General features: G+C 38.6%; 1 protein-coding gene across 3 annotated transcripts in view; it reads right to left on the bottom strand.

Annotated features, from left to right (window-relative positions):
* Positions 1-21273, bottom strand: part of PRKCA (protein kinase C alpha) — a 312623-nt gene that overhangs the window by 10298 nt on the left and 281052 nt on the right. For 2 of the 3 annotated variants that reach the window (XM_043497588.1, XM_043497589.1), the window contains 4 exons: positions 16779-16859; positions 15021-15128; positions 8256-8396; positions 1043-1090 (listed from right to left, as the gene is read on the bottom strand). In XM_043497588.1, the coding sequence (XP_043353523.1) occupies positions 1043-1090; positions 8256-8396; positions 15021-15128; positions 16779-16859 (378 nt within the window). The remainder of the gene's footprint in view (positions 1-1042; positions 1091-8255; positions 8397-15020; positions 15129-16778; positions 16860-21273) is intronic. The other variant, XM_038371867.2, reaches the window with a different exon arrangement.

Genomic DNA, 21273 nt, shown 5'->3' with positions numbered 1-21273 from the left:
ACACATCGAGACTACGTGAGATTTCTCAGACAACAGAAAGATGGAGAGCCTGGAGAGGCAAGTTGTGTCTGCCAAAGGAAGGAGTTATAAAGGCCCGGAGTGAAGGTAGCTGGACACAACTGGCTCTATTTCACAGACAGGGAAACCTCTTGTCTCATAAAGGCCAGCTAAGAGGTATAGTTGTATATATCAGCTCCACACAGAAAGCGATTCAGTCAGAACAAATACGAAGAGCTGTTTTCATGGCAAAGTTGAGGGCAGAAAACACTCAGAGCAAAGCAGCATTACTGGCAAGTAAAAGGGGATGGAGGAATGGAAGGAGCACAACAAAATTAGCTTGGCTGAAGAAACTGAGTGCACACTCAGGGAATATTGTACTTTGTATCCTCTGGAGAAGCCTAAAGGAACTTAAGGGCAAATCAGATTACTTCAATAATGTTAATGGTACAGTGTTATACTGGGTGGTGTGTGCCAGTACTACCAGTCCTGTGAAAATGTCTTCCCATTATACCCGCTCCTTTCTTCTCTGCTAACTTCTGTAGGGTGTCTACACTACTTTACATTACATTTAATGGACATGTTTGCATTCAGCCTTCAAGTATAATATATCACTTCTAGAATGCACCACCTTCTAACCTGGGAACAGATGGTTCATATGAGGGTCTTATCTGCATTATCTAACACTAATGCAAACTGGGGTAGGGTTGAAGAAGAGTAGAGGGAACTCAAGTGATGAGATGCATGGTTCATATGCTACTTTGGACACAGTTCACTTAGACCGTGTTCCCAATTATCTTGTAGAGCTCTAGCAGAAATAATAATAGTAATAAAGTGTAAGTAAAGCTGCAAAGAATTTTTGCTGTCTTGGGCACAAGATGCCTTATGTTTTAAATAAAAACTGCATGCGCAGGACACTGACTATAGTGTTCACAAGGCTATTTGTTCAGTTTATTACCAACACAAACAGAAAAACACTCCAACCGGTTAAAGAGTTATGTTAGTTTGCTTATCATTTCACCCAGCGTTCTGAATATGTGCTCACCGAATACCTCGATGCCCACTGAAGCCAGTGCATTTTGGTACAGAAGTGCTGAAGAACAAGAATGGACAGAACTGAATTTTGGTGAAGGGTAAAACTCTCCATCTTCAGAGTTGTGAGAAAGCAAGCATGTTCCACAATTAACAACCATCAAATCCATCTAGAGTCAAGGCAGTCAATTCAAAGCAGCAGTAAACTTAACAGGGGAGCTTTTTTTAAAAAAAAAAAAAAATCTGACAAATGCATCTCATGCCTCCAAAAGAAAAAGTGATGCCCAATAAGTTCTTTCAGTCAATGGAAGCTTATCAGATGACGCAAAGATGAACCATTTAAACAATTTTATCACTGATAGTCTAACCACCCGCTTTATGAATCTTATTACCACAAAATTGCTGTAACTGGCATAACTCTGAAGAGTAAGACTGTTCTAGATCTTGATGAAAAATACTTGTTTCAGTCACAGTTCCCTGTTGCATAGGCTAGAATTAGGATATTCTAAACACTCACAGGAAGGTGACATCTCCTTCAAGCTGCAAAAGAATTTAATCTAGAACCTGCAAATATTTTATTATTGGGTTGTGCTGGTACATACCCTTCATAAGCTATACACTGTAATCAGAGATGGTTTGGAGAAGCTCACACAATTCATTATATTCCATTTGTGTTCCTAAACAAATTGCCACTAGCTGACATGAAGTTAAGTTTGTATTTAATCTACTGAAATGCAAAATATCTTATCTCCTCTGTCCCTGTATAAAAATTACTTGGACTTAAAACAAAAGGGAAACATTAACTGGCTTTTTTGTGTTTGTTTTACATGAAGTCTAAAAAATGTCTCCAAATAATCTTTTCCTACTCTCATTCATGAACAGCAACTACAGTATGTCATCATATAGCTTGCGTCAGATTTCTTAAGCCCTGTCTGTAGCAGTTGCTTATGTTGATTCAGGCACACTGGTGGTAGTAACATTGGGAGTCCTTGGTTAGATAGGCCAGAAACATTTTTAATGTTGCATCATCTATTCCTTCTAAGAGGAAATCTAATTAACAGGTTGTTAAAAATGTCTCTGGCTCCTAGTGGCCTACACTAAGGCTCCCATTATTGCTAACCTTATTGGAGATGAAACAGGATTAGCAACAGTGGGAAATTTTGGAAAAATGTCTCTATTGTAGATCCCCTTTCTACTATGTCTTTAGTCACTTAACAGTAATTCTGCATCTGGCATCCAGATGAATCCCATTACAATCTATCACATTCACTATTGCTTGTAAATTTCAAAGTGTAAAACTATTTACCTTTAGACTCGATTTTGTTTCCTTTTAATTTCTGCTCTGACTCTTGATACATATTGTTTAAAATTTGCCAAGAGATTGCTTAAACATCTCTTATAACACTTTTCCTGGCAGTATCAAAACAATGTCCAAGGAGAGAACCGGCAGTGGGGTTTGAACTTTCTCTTTCAGTCAGTTCAGGTTTGAGACAGGAGGAGCTAGCCCATTTTGCATTCGTTCAATGGATAACTGAGGAAATCAATCCCCGAGACTATCCAAGAGTCTGGCATCTTTCACAAGCAACTAAATTCACTTAAAAAAAATAAGAAAAAAAAAGGCAGTGTTTCTTCCCTATTTTTTTTTTTTTTTTTTTTTTTGCAGAGTATGACAGATTTGTGTATCTCTGTATCTAGCCATAAACCCCATTTTGTTTTGTAAATGCTATTTTGATTATAAACGGTCTGTGCTTCCTTGTTGCCTTTTAACTTCCAACTTGGACTTGGCTATCAGGTTTATTAGCAGAGACTCTCTGTGCTCCTAGCAGCAGGCTAACGATGGAGAGCAAGCAAGAGTCATTAATATGAATGATCTTCCATTCAAATGGAAGGACCTTTAGAACAATGAGCTGGCTGCAGCCCAGAACAACCAGTGTCCCAAGTGGAATTTAACTAAGCAATGAATCACCTGACAAGGGACATGAAGCCACTTGGGGGTGTCACCTGAGAGAGGGGGCTGAAACTTTGTAAAAGGACTTTCTTCAGCAAGGGGGAAGGAGACCACAACAAGATAAGGCTGCCCAGGAGGAAAAGAAGAATCCTGGACCTGGTAGAAGGACACTGACTAAGACCCAGAAGACTTTGAAGGAGTGAGGAAAATGAGGCAGGAATATTTGTGTGGGCTTTGTTATTTTTCCACAGACCTCTATCTTTCTTGTGTTTGTCCATGGGCTTGTCTGCACTGGCCAGCTAAATCAGTGCTGCTGCGATCGATGCAGCAGTGTCAATTTAGTGGGTCTGGTGAAGATTTGATAAGTCGATGGGAGAGCGCTCTCTCATTGACTTCAGAACTCCATCTCCCTGAGAGGCAGAAGCTAAGTTGGTGGGAGAGCGTCTCCTGTTGACACAGCGCGGTGTAGCCACAACATTAAGTCAATGTAAGTTATGTCGCTCGGGGGGTGATTTTTTCACATTACTGAGTGATGTAACTTACATCGACCTAAGTGGTAGTGTAGACTAGACCAAAGAGTAAAGTGTAATTGGTTAAGAAATTGCTCTGCAATGTGTGTGCGCGTCACTTGTTTTATCTGTCCCAAATTAGCCAAATGGTGAAAGGCATTCTTGTAGCATTTCTAGCTTGATTTTGAGACCAATGAGATTTGAAGGAATTCAGATAAGCACTGTGTACCAGTAGCAGTGAATATGGGCACCTGTCATAACCTTCAGCTTCTTGCCAGCACTCCTGTATGTCAGATCCTTATTAAAACTTGAGGTTTGGATGTTATTTTTTCTGGCTGCATTCCTTTTGCAGATAAATGACATACAGCACTGGAACTGGTGACACAGAGTGTAGGAAACCAGTGGCAGAGACTATCACAAAAGCACTCATCCTGATTTAATATGGGTTTATCCATCATAAAAAGCTCAATGTGTAATATTAAAAAAAAACTTTAAACACTGATATTGTTATTATGGATATTTGCCCAGTACTAAGCAGGATTGAAAAGATCCACTTCCTACACTGAAAGCTGCCAGTAAATATCCCTTTTAGCAAGATATCAATCAGCAACAGTAGCCTGAGAAATGCCAATTTGTAATTAAACAGATTATTTAAAAATTCAGTTTACACTTTATTCATAATGAGGAGCATGTCTAACACTGTCAATTTTCATATTGCAAGGGTAAGCAAAATGAATGCAGTTTTCTTTTAATAGTTTTTTCTGCCTAATTCTGTGATGTGCTCATTAACAGATTGCTGTTTGGCTGGTATAATTTACGTACAGAAGATGTAGTTTATGCATCAGGACTTAGTCAGGTAACCATACAATCAAAGGCCAAACATCACTTTTAACTAAAGAGTCTGTTTCTCCTCATGAAGCACATGTAAAACTTCTATGAACATGTAATTAATAAGGCTATTGCTTGCATAACATATGTATTAAATATTAGGATATTGCCTGCACAAAAAAGCAAAATAGATTCCCTTGCATATTATTTTCAATAATATGCAATATAATAGCATGCATTGTAAGCAACACAATGGCTCAGACTTTAGTCTATTTATATGAACCTCACTCATTGTCTAAAAATGGTCGTACAAGTATTTCCACACTGCAAATCTAAAATGAATTATGATTTTATTAACTGTTCAGAGCATATAAGATATGACTGACATTCAGTAGTAAGTGACATTGAATGAAATTTTCGAAAGTGCCTCAGGTACTTAGAGGCCTAAGTCGAACTGAAAGTCAATGATGCATAAATTCTTAAGTGCATACGTCAATTTGAAAAGTGGGACTTGGGTGCTTTTGAAAATTTTACCCTGATGACTTCTTGATAAATGAAGAGACTCAAGAAGTACCTTATTAATTAAAAACATACTTCCAGGAGATGTAGAAAGGCATAATTATACCTCAATCTCAGGTAGCCAGAGAAAACTGGCTAGTTTGTTCTTTAGCAGATTCAGATTATTTTACTTATATAATTAATTATAACATGTTTGTCAAAACAAAAAGTTTTATGGCATTTTATAAAAATCAATTTAATATTTCAATATAGTTACATAAAAGCAGGGCCAAAGTTTCCTCTTAGTTACATCAGTGTAAAAATATAACATGATAGGAAAGAACAACAGGAACCTCTATTATCAGCAAAAAATGTCCTATCCTGAAAGCCCACTTACTTCTGGTTAGTCCCTTACAGGACTACGTGTATAAGAAAGAACTACTTGTGCATGTAACAGTTGCAGGACTGGGCCTCAAGGAACTGATTCCCTATTTCAGTTATAAGAGCCGCTTACACCTAGTAAGATTTTCTGCAAAATGACATAATTAAATCCAGCTTTACAAATACCTGTAGGCTCTTACGAAGGTGTTTTAACCCAAAAATCAATATAAATAGAATTAGTTACTAGGATATGTTGGTAAACCAATAACAAGGGACACAAGATTTGGATTTAAAATGATTGTCTAAGAAAGTAAGCCAGCCACATTAATACTAGATTTATCTTGGTATGTTTCAACAGCAACCTGTATAAATAAAATAAGTCATAATCAACAGCCGAGAAACAGCACAGATGGTGATTAATCCCCTATTAGGATATAAATAGGAGATGTGATATAGATTTCTGCAATTAAATGTGACATATTTGAATTAGATTATATTTTGGGCTTTTAGTACTTCACACCTTTTATTAAAGTTTCATATGGGAAACATGGGCCTAGATCCTGTGAGGTTATTTTCCTTAACTTCAGTGGGAGTTCGGCACACTCAGCTCCATGGAGGATCAGAAATACAGATACTAAGGGAGATATGGTTTATTTTGAGCTTTAATTTTGACGAAAACACTGCATGATGAAAAATGTACATAATTTGTGTCTGAAAAAGAGCAATTTCCCAGCTGTCTGCCAGGTTGAAGAACCATCAGTGGTCATTAATAGAACCATGTGCATTTCCTTACTTATTTACACAATTCTTTGTGTGTGACATTCACTTTTTACGATAAGCCTGACTTTTACTAGCCCAGTATATAGTTCTCTTGGTATGCAAGCAAACCTCCTGTTTAGGTTAAAGTATGCATATGACTCTCAACAAGAGAAGACTACACATAGATGCTGGAAATAGCGGTGCAAAGAGTGCTGTGGCACCTCCTGGCTTGAAGTGGTTTCCATTATATACAGGATTTAGACCTTGGTTCAATGGCTCTCAGCATTCCCACTATAAAAATTGTTCTAGCACCCCTGAGAACATATGCTCTCCTTGGGTAGTACCTGACCTCTGTTCACTGATCCATCTTTAGTGAAATTTACTCTAACATTCCAAACCTCTGAATAGTTTCAAACAGCTGCTATCAACTGGCTAGAGAAATGTACTCTTCTTTTCCATAAATGAAGAGTCTGCATCAACTCCCATCCAACTCCCTGACCCGTAAATACAGAATACTGGTCCAAGGACTATGAGCAACAATATTCAGTCCTATATAGTGGCAGGTTTGGGGTCTGATATCTTCTGACCCTGGAGAGCAAGAATTGAGCATTTTTATATTATCGGAAAGGGTTGATTCTAATGAAACACACAGCATTTACTTCCAGCCATGAAATGTACCCAAATATCAGATCTCACAGTAAAGGCAAACTATTCAGGTCATTCATTTATAGAAGAGTTTTAATCTAAACTAATTTGCCTCTACATTTACTATAACATTTAAAAAAAAACTTTCCAAAGCATTTCTAACATTGTTTTTCTATAAAACACATAGCATATGCAGAAATACATGATAGCATGGTATCGTATAAAGCTTTATGATGACCATCACCACTCAAGGTTTCATCACTCCTGAGTAATGTGGCCAGCCCAGACTCATGCTGATAAAACAATTATACCATATTGTCATGTGCTCCCCATCCATCTGCATGGAGGATGATTACATAGATTCCTTTCATCTTGTTATGCTACTAAATAGAAACAAAACAAGTGTTATAGTGGAGAGCTGATATAGTATGATATTTTCCAGGGATCTCTGGTAGCTTTGGCCTCCTTCTTCCTCAGATTTAACCTATTTTCTCCTTCGGATCAAGAACAAGCCTTTGTTTATCAATCATGTTACAAGTTGAAAGAAATTCTGAGCGGGATGACAAACATTAATTCTTCTTCAAAATAGATTAGATTTACTGTACTCACATTAATTAAAGGATCATTTACTTATTTGGATTTCTAAAACTGTGCCTATCCAACGGTCCAGATACGTGCACATCACACAGTAACAAACCTTACACATAAATCAGATTGATTATAGACTCTCCTCCCCTATGGACATGGCAGGAGTACCAAAAACCACCCAAGTAAATTGCCCATATCCCTTCATTAATCTACCCTCTTCTTGAAAACCCTGGGAGAGAGAAGAGCCTTGTGGCAAACCTGGAAATTCAACCAACTTGGACTCTGTCAAACCAATGTGGGAAGCACAGTCCGAAGTTGAAGCTATTTAATGAAAATACCCCTGTACAGTTACACCATGGGCTATCTGTTCAAGTGTTCAGTGAAACGGTTGCCAGACTCTCATACAAAGAGACGGGCAATTTCTCAGGTAAATAGGGGCCACGCCATTTAGAGCTTTCCAGATTAAAACCTAGCTCCTTAAACTGAAGCCAGTGCAGATCACGGAGCACAAGTGTTAGGCGCTCCTTCTGGGGAAACCCCATCAAAAGTAGGCAGGCCGCTGAATTGTGCACTGAATGAGGTTTCCGAATGGTGCTCAGGTGTAGCTAATATTATGGTACTGCAATTCTGAACTGCAAATACATGGATAATCGACAAGGCCTGCATCTATAAGAATAGGTCACAATACTTCAGCCAAACATAGATAGAAAGCATTAAGGAAGTAGGGATTTTATTGTACAGAAAATCTCTGCAAATTGACTTCCATTTAAACAACTGTGTGTTTTCACGTAGCACAGCTATATCAGAGACTTCCTATCAGGAACTCAGCAATAATTCTGTGGTATTTTTGATGATGCCCGACCTACACTGGGTTATGCTAGACCATGTAGTAGTCCTAGTAGCATTGCATGGCAGTCTGTCATAATCAAAGTGCTTGATTTAAGAAATGTCACACCTTTTGGGATACAGCCATCTTGCAATGCCGTCAAGTTAGCATTAGCCTCATACCACAGAAAGGCTTGACCGCAAACAGTGCATTTTAATAGGGAGCCATCCTGCGTCTCACTCACCACTTTAGGCTTGAATGGCGGCTGAATCTCTCTGTTCTCCAGTTTCTCCCAGTCGATTCTCCTGAAGAACGAATGTTCCCTGACATCTTGCTCTCCCTCAGGCCCACAGCCAAGCCTTTTTGCAGGGTGTTTTGTCATTAACTACAAAATAATAAGACACCAAATGATTAAAGTGACTTTTGGAATGAAAGAGTAACAGACTGTCCACAGGTGGAACTGTTATTGTTCATGTCAAGATGTAACTCAGCAATAAAATCCTTGTGAAAAGCTACACTTTATTTTTAAAGTGTTAATTTCTTTATTTCAAAGCTTGAGATTGCCTGTAGGCACTGAAATTAAAGGCCACACTTTAAACCCTGCTTTCCTCTTTCGTTACACAAAGATTACCGATACAGGGACAAATTTAGGCATGGTATAGGCAGGCACAATGGAATTACATCTGCATTCATCATGTCTGAATTCAGCCCTTGTTATTATTACAACGTAGTCTTGTACATATCCAGAACAGGCTCTATTCGACTTCAGCAATCAATTAAATTTGATAAATTCCATTACACTGAAACATTTAAAGTACAAGTTTCTGATAATTTTTCTGACCGTGTTCTGGACACCCCATTACTGCACCTGTCATTTTTTGGCAGCCTCCTGACAGTAACTAATCTGTGCTTCTCCTCTTTCACCCTTAATACCAACTTGATCAATATTAAATACCAGCTGCACAGGAAAACCAAACTCACAAAAAGGAGCAATAATGCACACTTTGAAACCGTAACGTGTACCCTAATTAGCAAGGAAACGAGTGGCCAATGAGTATGAGCACTCGCAACTAAGGGATGCAGCCCTCAACCAATATTATGGGACTTCTGAAATCTCTTTATTCTAGTACAGTGGGTGCCATTAATAAATGAGCATTTACTGCATTTCCTTATTTGATGTTACTGTAGTATTTGCCATATTTCCTGTCTACAGAATGGGAAATATAATGAGTGGAATAGTTGCGATAACTACTGCAATAAAACTCCTTTAAATTACTTAATTGCACACATTAATAGCTTTAATAGCAATGTATGTATAGCCAGCATTTTAAAAAAATAGAGCTAAAAGTCAGACTCCTAAGTTTGTTTATTAGGCAGCTAAACAAGTAGCTTGATTTTAAAAAATCTTGTGCATCCGGCGGTCCCTTTTATGTCAAATCAAGCCTCTTATTTAGGTGAGTCAATATGAATGTTGGGTTTTAAAGGTAGCCTTTTTGGGAAAATTTTGCTAGTAAATATGGATTTAGAAGTCAATATCTTGGCACCTGTTTTTGAAAAAGATGGTCTTTGTTCACCTAATTAAACAAGTCCATGTACATAGATGATCATTTTATCATACTTTGTGTTAACAGCAATGATACAAAACAGGGAGCCAAAGGGATTTAAGGAAACAGAACGTACATTAGGTTTGAAACACCTTGTTCTTCAAGCTTAAAACAGCTGCTCACCATTTCTGTTAACTTTCCTAAAATGTGCAATTTGACAGCTAGTGACATCAGAAAGTGTTGCTTATGGTTGTATTAGAATTACATTCTGTTCCAAAATAATAACCCCTGCCAAAAATGAAGACTTGTGAATTAGTTGTATAGTTGCCAACCAGAAGATACAAACTGAAGAGCAAGCAGGATTCCTTGTTTTTGGCCAGTTGAGGCTAAATATTGTATGTTGTTGAAAAGTACAGCACCATGCAAATAACATTTCTTATCACAAAAATAACGCACTGTCTGCACTTGGAGGTACTGCTTTGAATTCTACTTTCCGGGTGTCACAAAAGAAGCTCTGTTGCTGACTTCTCATAGACTACACGTGTCTGAGAAAGGGATTTTAGAAGGGTATGAAAGGACATAACATGTCTCCTTGGGTCATTTCAATCACAAAAATGTTCCACAGAGATAGCAAAGTAGTATTCACCTTGAATGATGGTCTATTCAGGAAGTTCATATGGATTTGAAGGATGTTAGCAGGAAATTAAATCTAACTCCTCAGAGTCACTTCTGCGCTTGACACCTTTCCCACACTGCTCTGAACTTGCCCTTCTTCAGAGTACTAGATACTCAGAAAGTATCTTTTGTGAGGAAAATATCTGTCCATTATAGACAGAGGGAATTCCAATAGTTGAGATTTAGGAAAGCCGTTTTTGTCCATTATAAACTGATAGGACCCTCTAACTACAAAAATTATGAGGTGAGCGCGCTGTACTTCGTTGGATGCAAATTCTACTTTTAAATATATCAGCAGTATCAGACTTTTTGTGTGGGAGGGGTCTACTCAATCTGCTAATATCTGAAAATCTAGACAGCTGTGTGAGCATAAATGCAGCTGTGTGTGACTTTTGTGGAACATTTGTGACAATATCTTAGCATACTTGGGAATGCCATTAAAACAGTTTGACTATAAAACACACTTCAGTGTTAGCAGACAATGGGTACTGAGAGATGCTAAATCCAAGCTGTACAGTGATCCTACAGTCCAGTGAATCATTCTAGCAAAAGGTTCAAGGCTGGCTCTCAAGAGAACTAAGGGCTTTGGTTGCCTAGCTTCACATCACAGCTGAGTAATCTTCAATCTCAATTCAGATGAAACTCTTAAACAATGCTGCATTTTATTTATTATTTAAGACAGGATGGCTGGAAAAGGGATATCAGGCCAGATCAGAGCAAATTTTTAGTTGTGTTAGTTAAACCCCCCCCCCCCCAAACACACACACACAGTTGCAATGAACGTTATTTTTAAAATTAAAATGTAAACACCACAAACACACATTTCCCTTAGTGCTTACAACCCAAACATTGTGGCACTCTTGTTAATGTAGGAGAACAGGAAAATCAGCGTAAGAAATACCGAGAGAAATACCAAATGTAAACAAGGAGATTAAACAGTGAAAAGAAAAAGCAGCTTTTAAAATTCTTTCATTTTAATAATGTGAAGTGTTGTCTGTAATGTAAGAAAGGAGATTAGACTTTAGGCTACAGTGATATTTATCTGGACAGTTCCCTTATGAACATGGTTAGCTTTGTGACACTTGTGTAGCATCCTTTATCCTGAGGACTGCAAAGGGCTTTAGAAAAGATACTCTGAAATGCAGCCACTTCTGGGACGGGGAGTGTCACCAATTCACATAAAGGGCAATGCAAAGAGCAAAGGCTGACTAAAAACACTAGGACAAACTTTTTCTTTTAGGAAAAATGACATGGGATTTTTCCTATTTCCCTAGAGGATACAGGATCCTCAGTCAAAATACCCCACCAATACTGTAGTTGTACAGAATTTAATTTCTCTGAATACGAAGAATGGACCCTCATGTACAGGAACTAGAGTATTCTACAGTAATGAATGGCAAACACTGCATCTTGAGATAACAATCTGGGTGATTAGCATAAAAGAACATCGTGTTTCTTTTTTATAAGGGAGATCTAACTTGATCCCAATAGGATTTGAACCTGTGGCAGAAGAAGGGTTATGTAATTTCAATCCTGAGATATAGACATGTATGCCATCCCCATGCTATGTTGCAATGGCCTTGGACTTAGCTCTCCAACACCACTTTCTACAAGCCATTACCCTCTGATCCCACTGAGGGTTACCAAAAGAAACTACACCATTTGCTCAAGAAACTCCCTGAAAAAGCACAAGAACAAATCCGCACAGACACACCCCTGGAACCCCAACCTGGGATATTCTATCTGCTACCCAAGATCCATAAACCTGGAAATCCTGGACGCCCCATCATCTCAGGCATTGGCACCCTGACAGCAGGATTGTCTGGCTATGTAGACTCCCTCCTCAGGCCCTACGCTACCAGCACTCCCAGCTATCTTCGAGACACCACTGACTTCCTGAGGAAACTACAATCCATCGGTGATCTTCCTAAAAACACCATCCTAGCCACTATGGATGTAGAATCCCTCTACACCAACATTCCACACAAAGATGGACTACAAGCCATCAGGAACAGTATCCCCGATAATGTCACGGCTAACCTGGTGGCTGAACTTTGTGACATTGTCCTCACCCATAACTATTTCACATTTGGGGACAATGTATACCTTCAAATCAGCGGCACTGCGATGGGTACCCACATGGCCCCACAGTATGCCAACATTTTTATGGCTGACTTAGAACAACGCTTCCTCAGCTCTCGTCCCCTAATGCCCTACTCTACTTGCGCTACATTAATGACATCTTCATCATCTGGACCCATGGAAAAGAAGCCCTTAAGGAATTCCACCATGATTTCAACAATTTCCATCCCACAATCAACCTCAGCCTGGACCAGTCCACACAAGAGATCCACTTCCTGGACACTACGGTGCTAATAAGCAATGGTCACATAAACACCACCCTATACCGGAAACCTACTGACTGCTATTCCTACCTACATGCCACCAGCTTTCACCCAGATCACACCACACAATCCATTGTCTACAGCCAAGCTCTACGATACAACTGCATTTGCTCCAAACCCTCCGACAGAGACAAACACCTACAAGATCTCTATCAAGCATTCTTACAACTACAATACCCACCTGCTGAAGTGAAGAAACAGATTGACAGAGCCAGAAGACTACCCAGAAGTCACCTTCTACAGGACAGGACCAACAAAGAAAATAACAGAACGCCACTAGCCATCACCTTCAGCTCCCAACTAAAACTTCTCCAACGCATCATCAAAGATCTTGAACCTATCCTGAAGGATGACCCATCACTCTCACAGATCTTGGGAGACAGGCCAGTCCTTGCTTACAGACAGTCCCCCAACCTGAAGCAAATACTCACCAGCAACCATATACCACACAACAGAACCACTAACCCAGGAACCTATCCTTGCAACAAAGCCCGTTGCCAACTCTGTCCACATATCTATTCAGGGGACACCATCATAGGGCCTAATCACATCAGCCATACTATTATCAGAGGCTCGTTCACCTGTGCATCTACCAATGTGATATATGCCATCATGTGCCAACAATGCCCCTCTGCCATATACATTGGTCAAACTGGACAGTCTCTACGTAAAACAATAAATGGACACAAATCAGACGTCAAGAATTATAACATTCAAAAACCAGTCAGAGAACACTTCAATCTCTCTGGTGACTTGATTACAGACCTGAGAATGGCTATTCTTCAACAAAAAAACTTCAAAAACAGACTCCAGCGAGAGACTGCTGAATTGGAATTAATTTGCAAACTGGATACAATTAACTTGGGCTTGAATAAAGACTGGGAGTGGATGGGTCATTACACAAAGTAAAACTATTTCCCCATGTTATTCCCCACTCCCACCCCCCACTGTTCCTCGACGTTCTTGTCAACTGCTGGAAATGGCCCACCTTGATTAATCACCACAAAAGGTTTTCTTCCTTCCCCTGACCCTCCCTACCTGCTGGTAATAGCTCATCCTAAGTGATCACTCTCCTTACAGTGTGTATGGTAATACCCATTGTTTCATGTTCTCTGTGTGCATATATAAATCTCCCCACTGTATTTTCCACTGAATGCATCTGATGAAGTGAGCTGTAGCTCACGAAAGCTTATGCTCAATAAATTTGTTAGTCTCTAAGGTGCCACAAGTACTCCTTTTCTTTTTGCTAATACAGACTAACACGGCTGCTACTCTGAAACCTGTAATTGTGATAAATAAAATCTCTTCATTTTCTCAATGATTTTATCTTTAAAGAAAAAAATGGAGTCAGCAACAGTACTACATACAGTCCAAAGGACACACTGAACTGGGGAAGTAGATGCCAAATTCATTGTCTATTTAAATGCACTAAAATTTTCATCCAGGTGAAGAAGTAATAGACATCTGAAATTCACATTTGGGAAGAGCTACAGAAATGAGGTGCTCCAGGGAATGATACTGAGTCAGGAAAAAGTCAGCATAAACTTTACTTAACTAATTCTCTGCAGTCACATTAATGCGCTCCCAAAACCCTCCATTAAAATAGCCTACAATCAGAGATGACCTTAAGACACAAAGCTTGGACCTGGATCAGAATTTCCTCACCACGCACTGGTGTTTAGACTGGAGGTTTTCATTCAGGCTAATTTCTATCTAAATTCTAAAATGACTCCTTTTAATTGACTGTTTGCAGTGATGCTGTAGCTGTGTTGGTCCCAGGATATTAGAGAGATAAGGTGGGTGAGGTAATAGGTTTTATTGGACCAACTTCTGTTGGTGAAAGAGAAAGCTTTTGAGCTGCACAGCTCTGTGTAAATTGGTCCAATAAAAGATACTACCTCACCCACCTTGTCCCTCCTGTTAATTCCTTCAGTTCTTCCTATCAGGTCAAACACGCAGGGCCAGTGCTGTAGTGTGCCTCCTGCAACGTGCTACGTAGGGTCAGCTCCCATTTGGAACCTATTAGAGCTGAGACAGCTTGGCACCTTGTCTGATCTGACTCACAGTGTCGACAATTTAAGAGGTGGGAAAGGCTCACACAACCACCGTGTTTGTAACTTCTGCTTTGTATTTGGCTGCAACTGATTCTGAAATCTTTTCCTACCACAAAATAAACAAGAGTTGACACTCTTGCAGCCCTGACTTTTGGCAGAGACCAAGTGAGGATGCAAGTTATCATCCATGTTATCTGCCTAAAATCCAGGCTGTACAGTGTTTACATTTGGAAAAGCCCAGTGGTATAAACTCAGTCAAACTCCACAAACTTTGGTTATTTAACACACACTGTTGAAAAAGGATCCCATGATATAGCAGCAACTTGCTTACCCCTTTGCAGATAGAAACAGCTTCTTTGGACAGCGATTTAGGATAGGACACATTATGCTCCATTATGGACTGGAAGAGTTCATCTTCATCCTCCCCATCAAATGGAGGCTGCTCAAGGAAAATAAATAAGGTAAAATCATGTGGTGTTAATTTTAATTCCCTATTAGTGCTATTTATTTACTGAAAAGCAGATACATTATTGAGGAGTTTTACATTTACAATGTACTCAACAATGCTGGTTATCTAAGGGTTTGTTTATCTTTAATGAAATCTTTTTAAAGTTACTTGGCTGTAGCCATCCTAAAACAATCTAATCAGTACATGTTTTAGGCCATTACTTTCAATGACTTAGATTTAAAGTGTCATGTAATTCCAATGATGCTCCCATCTGATTTACGGGTAAATAGTGTTTCTGTGAGGGGAAGACCGTGTCACAAGCATGGGCTACATTTGTGGTTAAAAGATGGTGTGATGATGAAGAAAACCAACACAAGATCCATGGGAACTGCTTAAGTCCCACATAAACCCTGAATTAAGAGTTTAAGTGGGACTTAAGTGTCACATAGCCTTATAGCGGCCCTTTGCACAGGGGTGAATATCACCTAGAAAGAACACTCCAAAAAAGAAAGCACCACTTAGTTATAATGTACATAGAGACAAGAGCTCATGCAAACAGATACATGGTTACAGATTGCTGGGCCTAATCGTATGTTTTTTTGAAGACATATTCAAGGCAGCTATCAAAATTGAAACAAATGTTGATGCATTTATCTGCAAACAAATCTACATCTTCCAAGAAGCCCTGAAGGAATTACTTAGCGCTTACTGTAAATGCAGAAAATCCTAATAAGATAATGCTCTATAAATGACTTAAGACTCAATAAACACACAAGCATATCAGACTTCCGCAAGAATAAGAAAACAAGAAGCTGGGATCTCCCAACATTTTCCGATGCAGCTGGATTCTACAATTCCAAATTCTCCAATTTATTTCTGAATATCATCAGTCATTTTGGTGGGTTTTTACATGCAAACCCAAAATTGTAGATAAACCTGAAGAACTCATCTATAGAACATCATGTGTGTCAGTACTGTTAAATATCTTAAGGTTCTCTCACACCTTTTTTCTGTCATAAAATACAAAAAATGTTGAGGCAACAGAACAATCTGCAAGTAATTGGAGATGACCACAGACCAGACGTACTGTGATCTTTGGAAAAATTTGAAAGGAAAAAGAACACAGGAACAGCACACAGTGTTCAACTGTTACAAGAAATCAACTGGTACTTAGCATGCTAAGGAACAACAGAGGCTGGCTACACACTGTACATATAGTAAATTCTGTGGTAGTTCCAGCTCACTCTCTTAGGAGAATCACTTACATAAATCTTCCCCACATCAAGAGAATATCAAAGCTCTTTAGAGTTGGTTTGTTACCTTCAACTAAACTTTGCAGTACAGAACTTGATTTTTCAGTTGTGTAATTTGGTGACCAGAATCACATTACAAGTATAGAGAAAGGGCTCTGTAATTAACTGAGGTTTGAGCAGCAAGCCCTGTGCTTTGCCACCATGCACACAATACAAAAATACTGTGATGATTCCGTGCCTTAACTTCCATGAAGAGTATCTAAAAACTCTGCTATTATGTTTCCAGGGGCTCTCTCACAGTTGCACAATACTTATTCCATTTATTATGCATTGCCTTGTAAAGTTCCTCTCATTAGATTTTGAAGAACAGCAACAATATAATTCTTACCTGGCCCGCTAGCATCTCATATAACAGCACGCCATAGGCCCACCAATCTACTGATTTTCCATAAGGCTGATAAGCAATAATCTGTGAAATAATGAAAATAAAAATACCTGTGTTAAATAAGGTCAGTGGTAAATCAAATAAACGACTTATGGAGATAAATACATGCCACTGAAATGCACAGAGAACCCAATCCTGTCATCCTTATTGAGGCCAAAATCCCACTCGGTTTTATGCACTTTACAGCACAGAATCCAGATCCTTGTGTTAGGATTGTAGGGCCAGATTTACAAAGGTATGTAAGCACATAAAGATGTAAACTGGCACCTAGAAGGATATACCAAAGCAGCTAAAGCAGGTTAGATGCCTAACTCCCATTAAAGCCAATGGAGTTAAGTGCCTTTGAAAATCTGACTAGGTGCCTATTTGCTTCTTTAGACATCTAGATACCTTTGTAAATCTGGTCCTTTGAAGATTCAGGATGTGCTTTTGAAAATAACGAAGCAGGTAGAGTAATGGTACACAGGAAACCAGAATGATTTCATCAAGCCATTCATGTTAAATAACCAAATAATAATTTTCACTTCATTCGGAGGGTATCAACAATTCAGAGTTTAATTTCATTACTCTGTAATATTTACATTTTGTCCTGCTCTAAAAACAGGCAAAAAATCCCAAAAATCTGAGCAAGACCCCCTGAAAATCTCAGCTTTGTTTCATCATGCTACACAAGCCTCAGGCTCTTCATCTGAAATCAGGAAACCAGTTATGCCAACAAGAAAAAGAGGTTTCTGCCATTCAGACTAATGACAACTTCCACGTATTTTTCACCCAGGGTTCAATTCAGACCTTAGATATAAGTGCATATTGAGTGCTGACATTACAAAAGTCTGGTGGATGTACAAACTCAACACACACTCCTTCAAAGGGCAGTGCTAATTTATTTTAAAGGTGCATTGCAGCATACAGTCGGTTACAGTCTCTGGTTTAAATACCATTTCAGTTTAACATCATTTGTTTGTATCTTAACTATTACTGATTTTTAGTAATTCTGAAGAGATTACCCATTCCATTTTTCTCCAGTAAAGGGAATATTCTGAAACATTCTTGGATATTTCTCCTCTAATACAGGTCTCTCCTATTTAGTTTGGGGGAAAGTCTAGTTGACCCTGAAACTATAATTTGTCTATTTCAGAGGAATAATCAGACAATGAGATACTGTCCTTTCATCATTAAATATTCCTTAATTTAGTCTCCTTTTCTTGCTATCGCATGTTTTTCATTCTCTGTGAAACAAATTGCTAAGACTAGTGCAGATCACACACCCTAGGTTCTCAGCAGTCTGGTAAAGGAATTAAACGAGTAATGTGTAAGGAAAACACTTAATTATCAGTTCAACAAAACAGCGCTACTTAGCCACTGCACAAAGACTACAGAACCTATCTGCAAATTATTGTCTTCACTAGGGTAATAACAGGAGATGATCTGGAAGTTAGCAGTCTCTCTCTTAGCAAAGAAACTCAAAATAAGTCACTCTGAAATACATTACTCATGAGTTAGCAGCTGAAATGAGTAGCTAAGGACATCTAAATTACAGTGTTTGTATCTTAACTTTACTGTAGAAAACAAATTTTTAGAATACAGTGTATTTTTTCTTTTTTACTCAGTGGTAACTGCTATTAATATGAACCTCTAATTAAACTAACAATCTAGAAAAAACTGGAGAAGAATTTTAAAGAGTTCCTTTTAAATTGTGGGGAAAAATGTAAATTATTGTATTTACATTTGGAAAACTTCTACTGGTCAGAGCAGGGGATTGGGAATCAAGACTCCTGATTCTATTCCCTAACTGTATAATTTACATATGTCATTTGTGTTTTCTGTACCTACCTCCTTCTCTATAGCTAGGCATAATGAAGTTACTACTGGTACAATGCTTTGAGGTTCCTAGATGAAAGGGGCTACAAAAATGCAGACTTAATTTTATAATTCTTTTGCAATTATCACATATACTGGGTCTTATAACATATACTTGGGGCCACCTAATTCCTTCTATAGCGGTTTATAGACTTGATTACTCTCAGTGTATTTTCTACTCACCAGTAAGTTCTCAGTGGGTCTATTCAAAATCAGTGATGCTACTTCAAAGAACAAACACTTTCAAAATTTCAACCAGAAAAAAGGACTGGCCTTTATACATAAAACATGTTAAAAAATACCTCACTGTACTGGAAAAATCCCAACCCTATCAGAGAGTGTTTTCATCCACAGAGTAATGGCTGTATTTTTAAAAGGTCGTTAAAATGCAAGGACAGAATATTTTTTACAATTAGTATGTTTCCTTGCAAGGAGCCTAATTAGAGATATTTTGTAAACTGAAATTAGAGAAAATTAGAGAAAAAAATATCAGATCCATGTAATAGAGGGGGCAAAATCCTTCTAAAATGTCTATCCAAAGGGTTCTCTACATGGGAGTACCAAATAGGTCCGGGGAAGTAACAAACTTCCCTTTCTCCATGGCCAGATGGCCTGGGGTGGGAAAGAACAGAACATTTTTGCTATTTTAACATGGGGTCATGGTATGGAAAAGGTCAAGAAACATTTGTCTGCTGATGCTGACTATCCATTTACCCTGGGCACTGGATAGCTAAGTGTCCTCATCCTTGAATGTGATCTCCCAAAAACAAATCTAGCTTTAGAACAGGAGAGTCTCAAAGAAAGTCAGACACAATCAATGTGAAGTATCATAGTCCCTCATTACCATAAAATATGGTAAAAGACTCATAAAAGAACTCAAACTGTTTTTGTGCTGGTCTTATCAGAGGAGCAGGAATACCAATTAGATATTGCAGGTCAGTAAATTTCTGCCTAAGACACTGAAGAAACTATGCAGTATCTTCTCACTCCAGAAATGCTGAAAGAGTCAATAAGATGCAGGCAGGATCAAAGGGTGGGATTTATAAAGGCACCTAAGTAAGACAAATTCCATTGAAAGGGACTTAGTTGCTCTCTGAAAATCCCACTTAACATGCTTATTAAACTCTCTCTCATTGAACCTTGGAATGTGGTGTCCCAACTGAGAAATATGGTTTCATATTTAATATTAGAACTCACTTCTTGAACATGTGGAATTTTCTAGTATATACCACAGCTCAAAGCCACCAGGAATTATTGGCACAGTGAAAATAAAAGGGTGATCATGTTTTCCCCTCAAATTGGGAAAATAAACCTAGGTGATTCCATGACGACGTAGAACAGGTTGAATGATGCATTTGTTGCACCTTCTGGACCCCTCAAAAGATTTAAAAACAACAACAACAAAATCCTAATTAAGTATGTCCCATGTGAATTACTAGCTAAATTCTAATATGGGTTTATAGATATGGTAAAACTGAAATGCAAAAGAGTAACCTGCCATGTTAATTTGTTAACCTGCCCATCACTCACAGTGAAACTGGCAGCTTGGTTCACACATAAATTGGAGCTATTCAAAGAATTGGGAATGTAATAGGAAAAAAATCTGGACTTGAAATAAGGGGAATAATTTGGTGGGGGCAGGGAAGGAGTGCAGTTATTTTGGTTCAGGCTATGCAAAATATGTAGGGAAGATTCTCAGTTTTTTGGCTTTCCAGTCATATAAAAGTCAAACTGTCGATACTCACTTCAAGAGAAATATATATACTTTTTTAAAACAGCAAAAGCTACTAAATGTGGCAGGTGTCAATTCCTCGCTGAGCAATCAGGCAGCCCCGGCAGAAAGTGGTAATTCTTAATAAAGGATAAAACAGAAATTTGGCAGCTCTGACGCCATGTTCAGAGATTGAGACTAATCTGTTGAATCCAACAGTAAACAAATCTTGCCAATCTGTTTCCTCACCAAGATGTGGCTCATGGAGTTTGGAGAGAGAGAAGAGAAGCAGATTCAAAACACTTTCTCAATGGGGGAGGGAGGGAGGGACGGGAGAGCAGTAGGTTCCTACCCATTGTTTACCCATTGTTTCCCCATCACCCTTTATTGTAACTCTGATAATTAACAACACTAACGTATTTGCAAATCTAGTAGGATTTTATAAAAAGCTGAGAGCGTCGACAGAACTCATCATTATTATTTGGGTGTGGTGGTGCCCTGAAGAATCCAATTAGTAATTGTACCCCATTGTCCTGGATACTGTGTACACACACAATAAAAGGATAGGTCCTTACCCTTAAGAGAGACAAGTCCTAAAGGAAAGCATATTTCCTCTAAAGGGCTGAAACTTCAGCACTGGATGTAATCTGGTCAGTGTGAATGGACTGCTGTAAACTGCAAATGGCACAGGGTAGTACTGAAATGCTACTATTTTATGCATGGGCTAGTTTCCTGCTTCACTGTAGAATCAAGAACACTTAAAATTAATTAGTTCAATATTTCAAGTAACCCCCTCCTTCACTAAATTCTTGTCATTAAAATGGTTTGTGTACTTTGAGTCCATTGTCACATTCAATCTCAGAACTGGCT

The sequence above is a fragment of the Dermochelys coriacea genome, chromosome 14 (assembly GCF_009764565.3).
Source record: "Dermochelys coriacea isolate rDerCor1 chromosome 14, rDerCor1.pri.v4, whole genome shotgun sequence".
In the NCBI taxonomy this organism is placed as follows: Eukaryota; Metazoa; Chordata; order Testudines; family Dermochelyidae; genus Dermochelys; species Dermochelys coriacea.
This window is presented reverse-complemented; position numbering and strand designations above follow the sequence as displayed.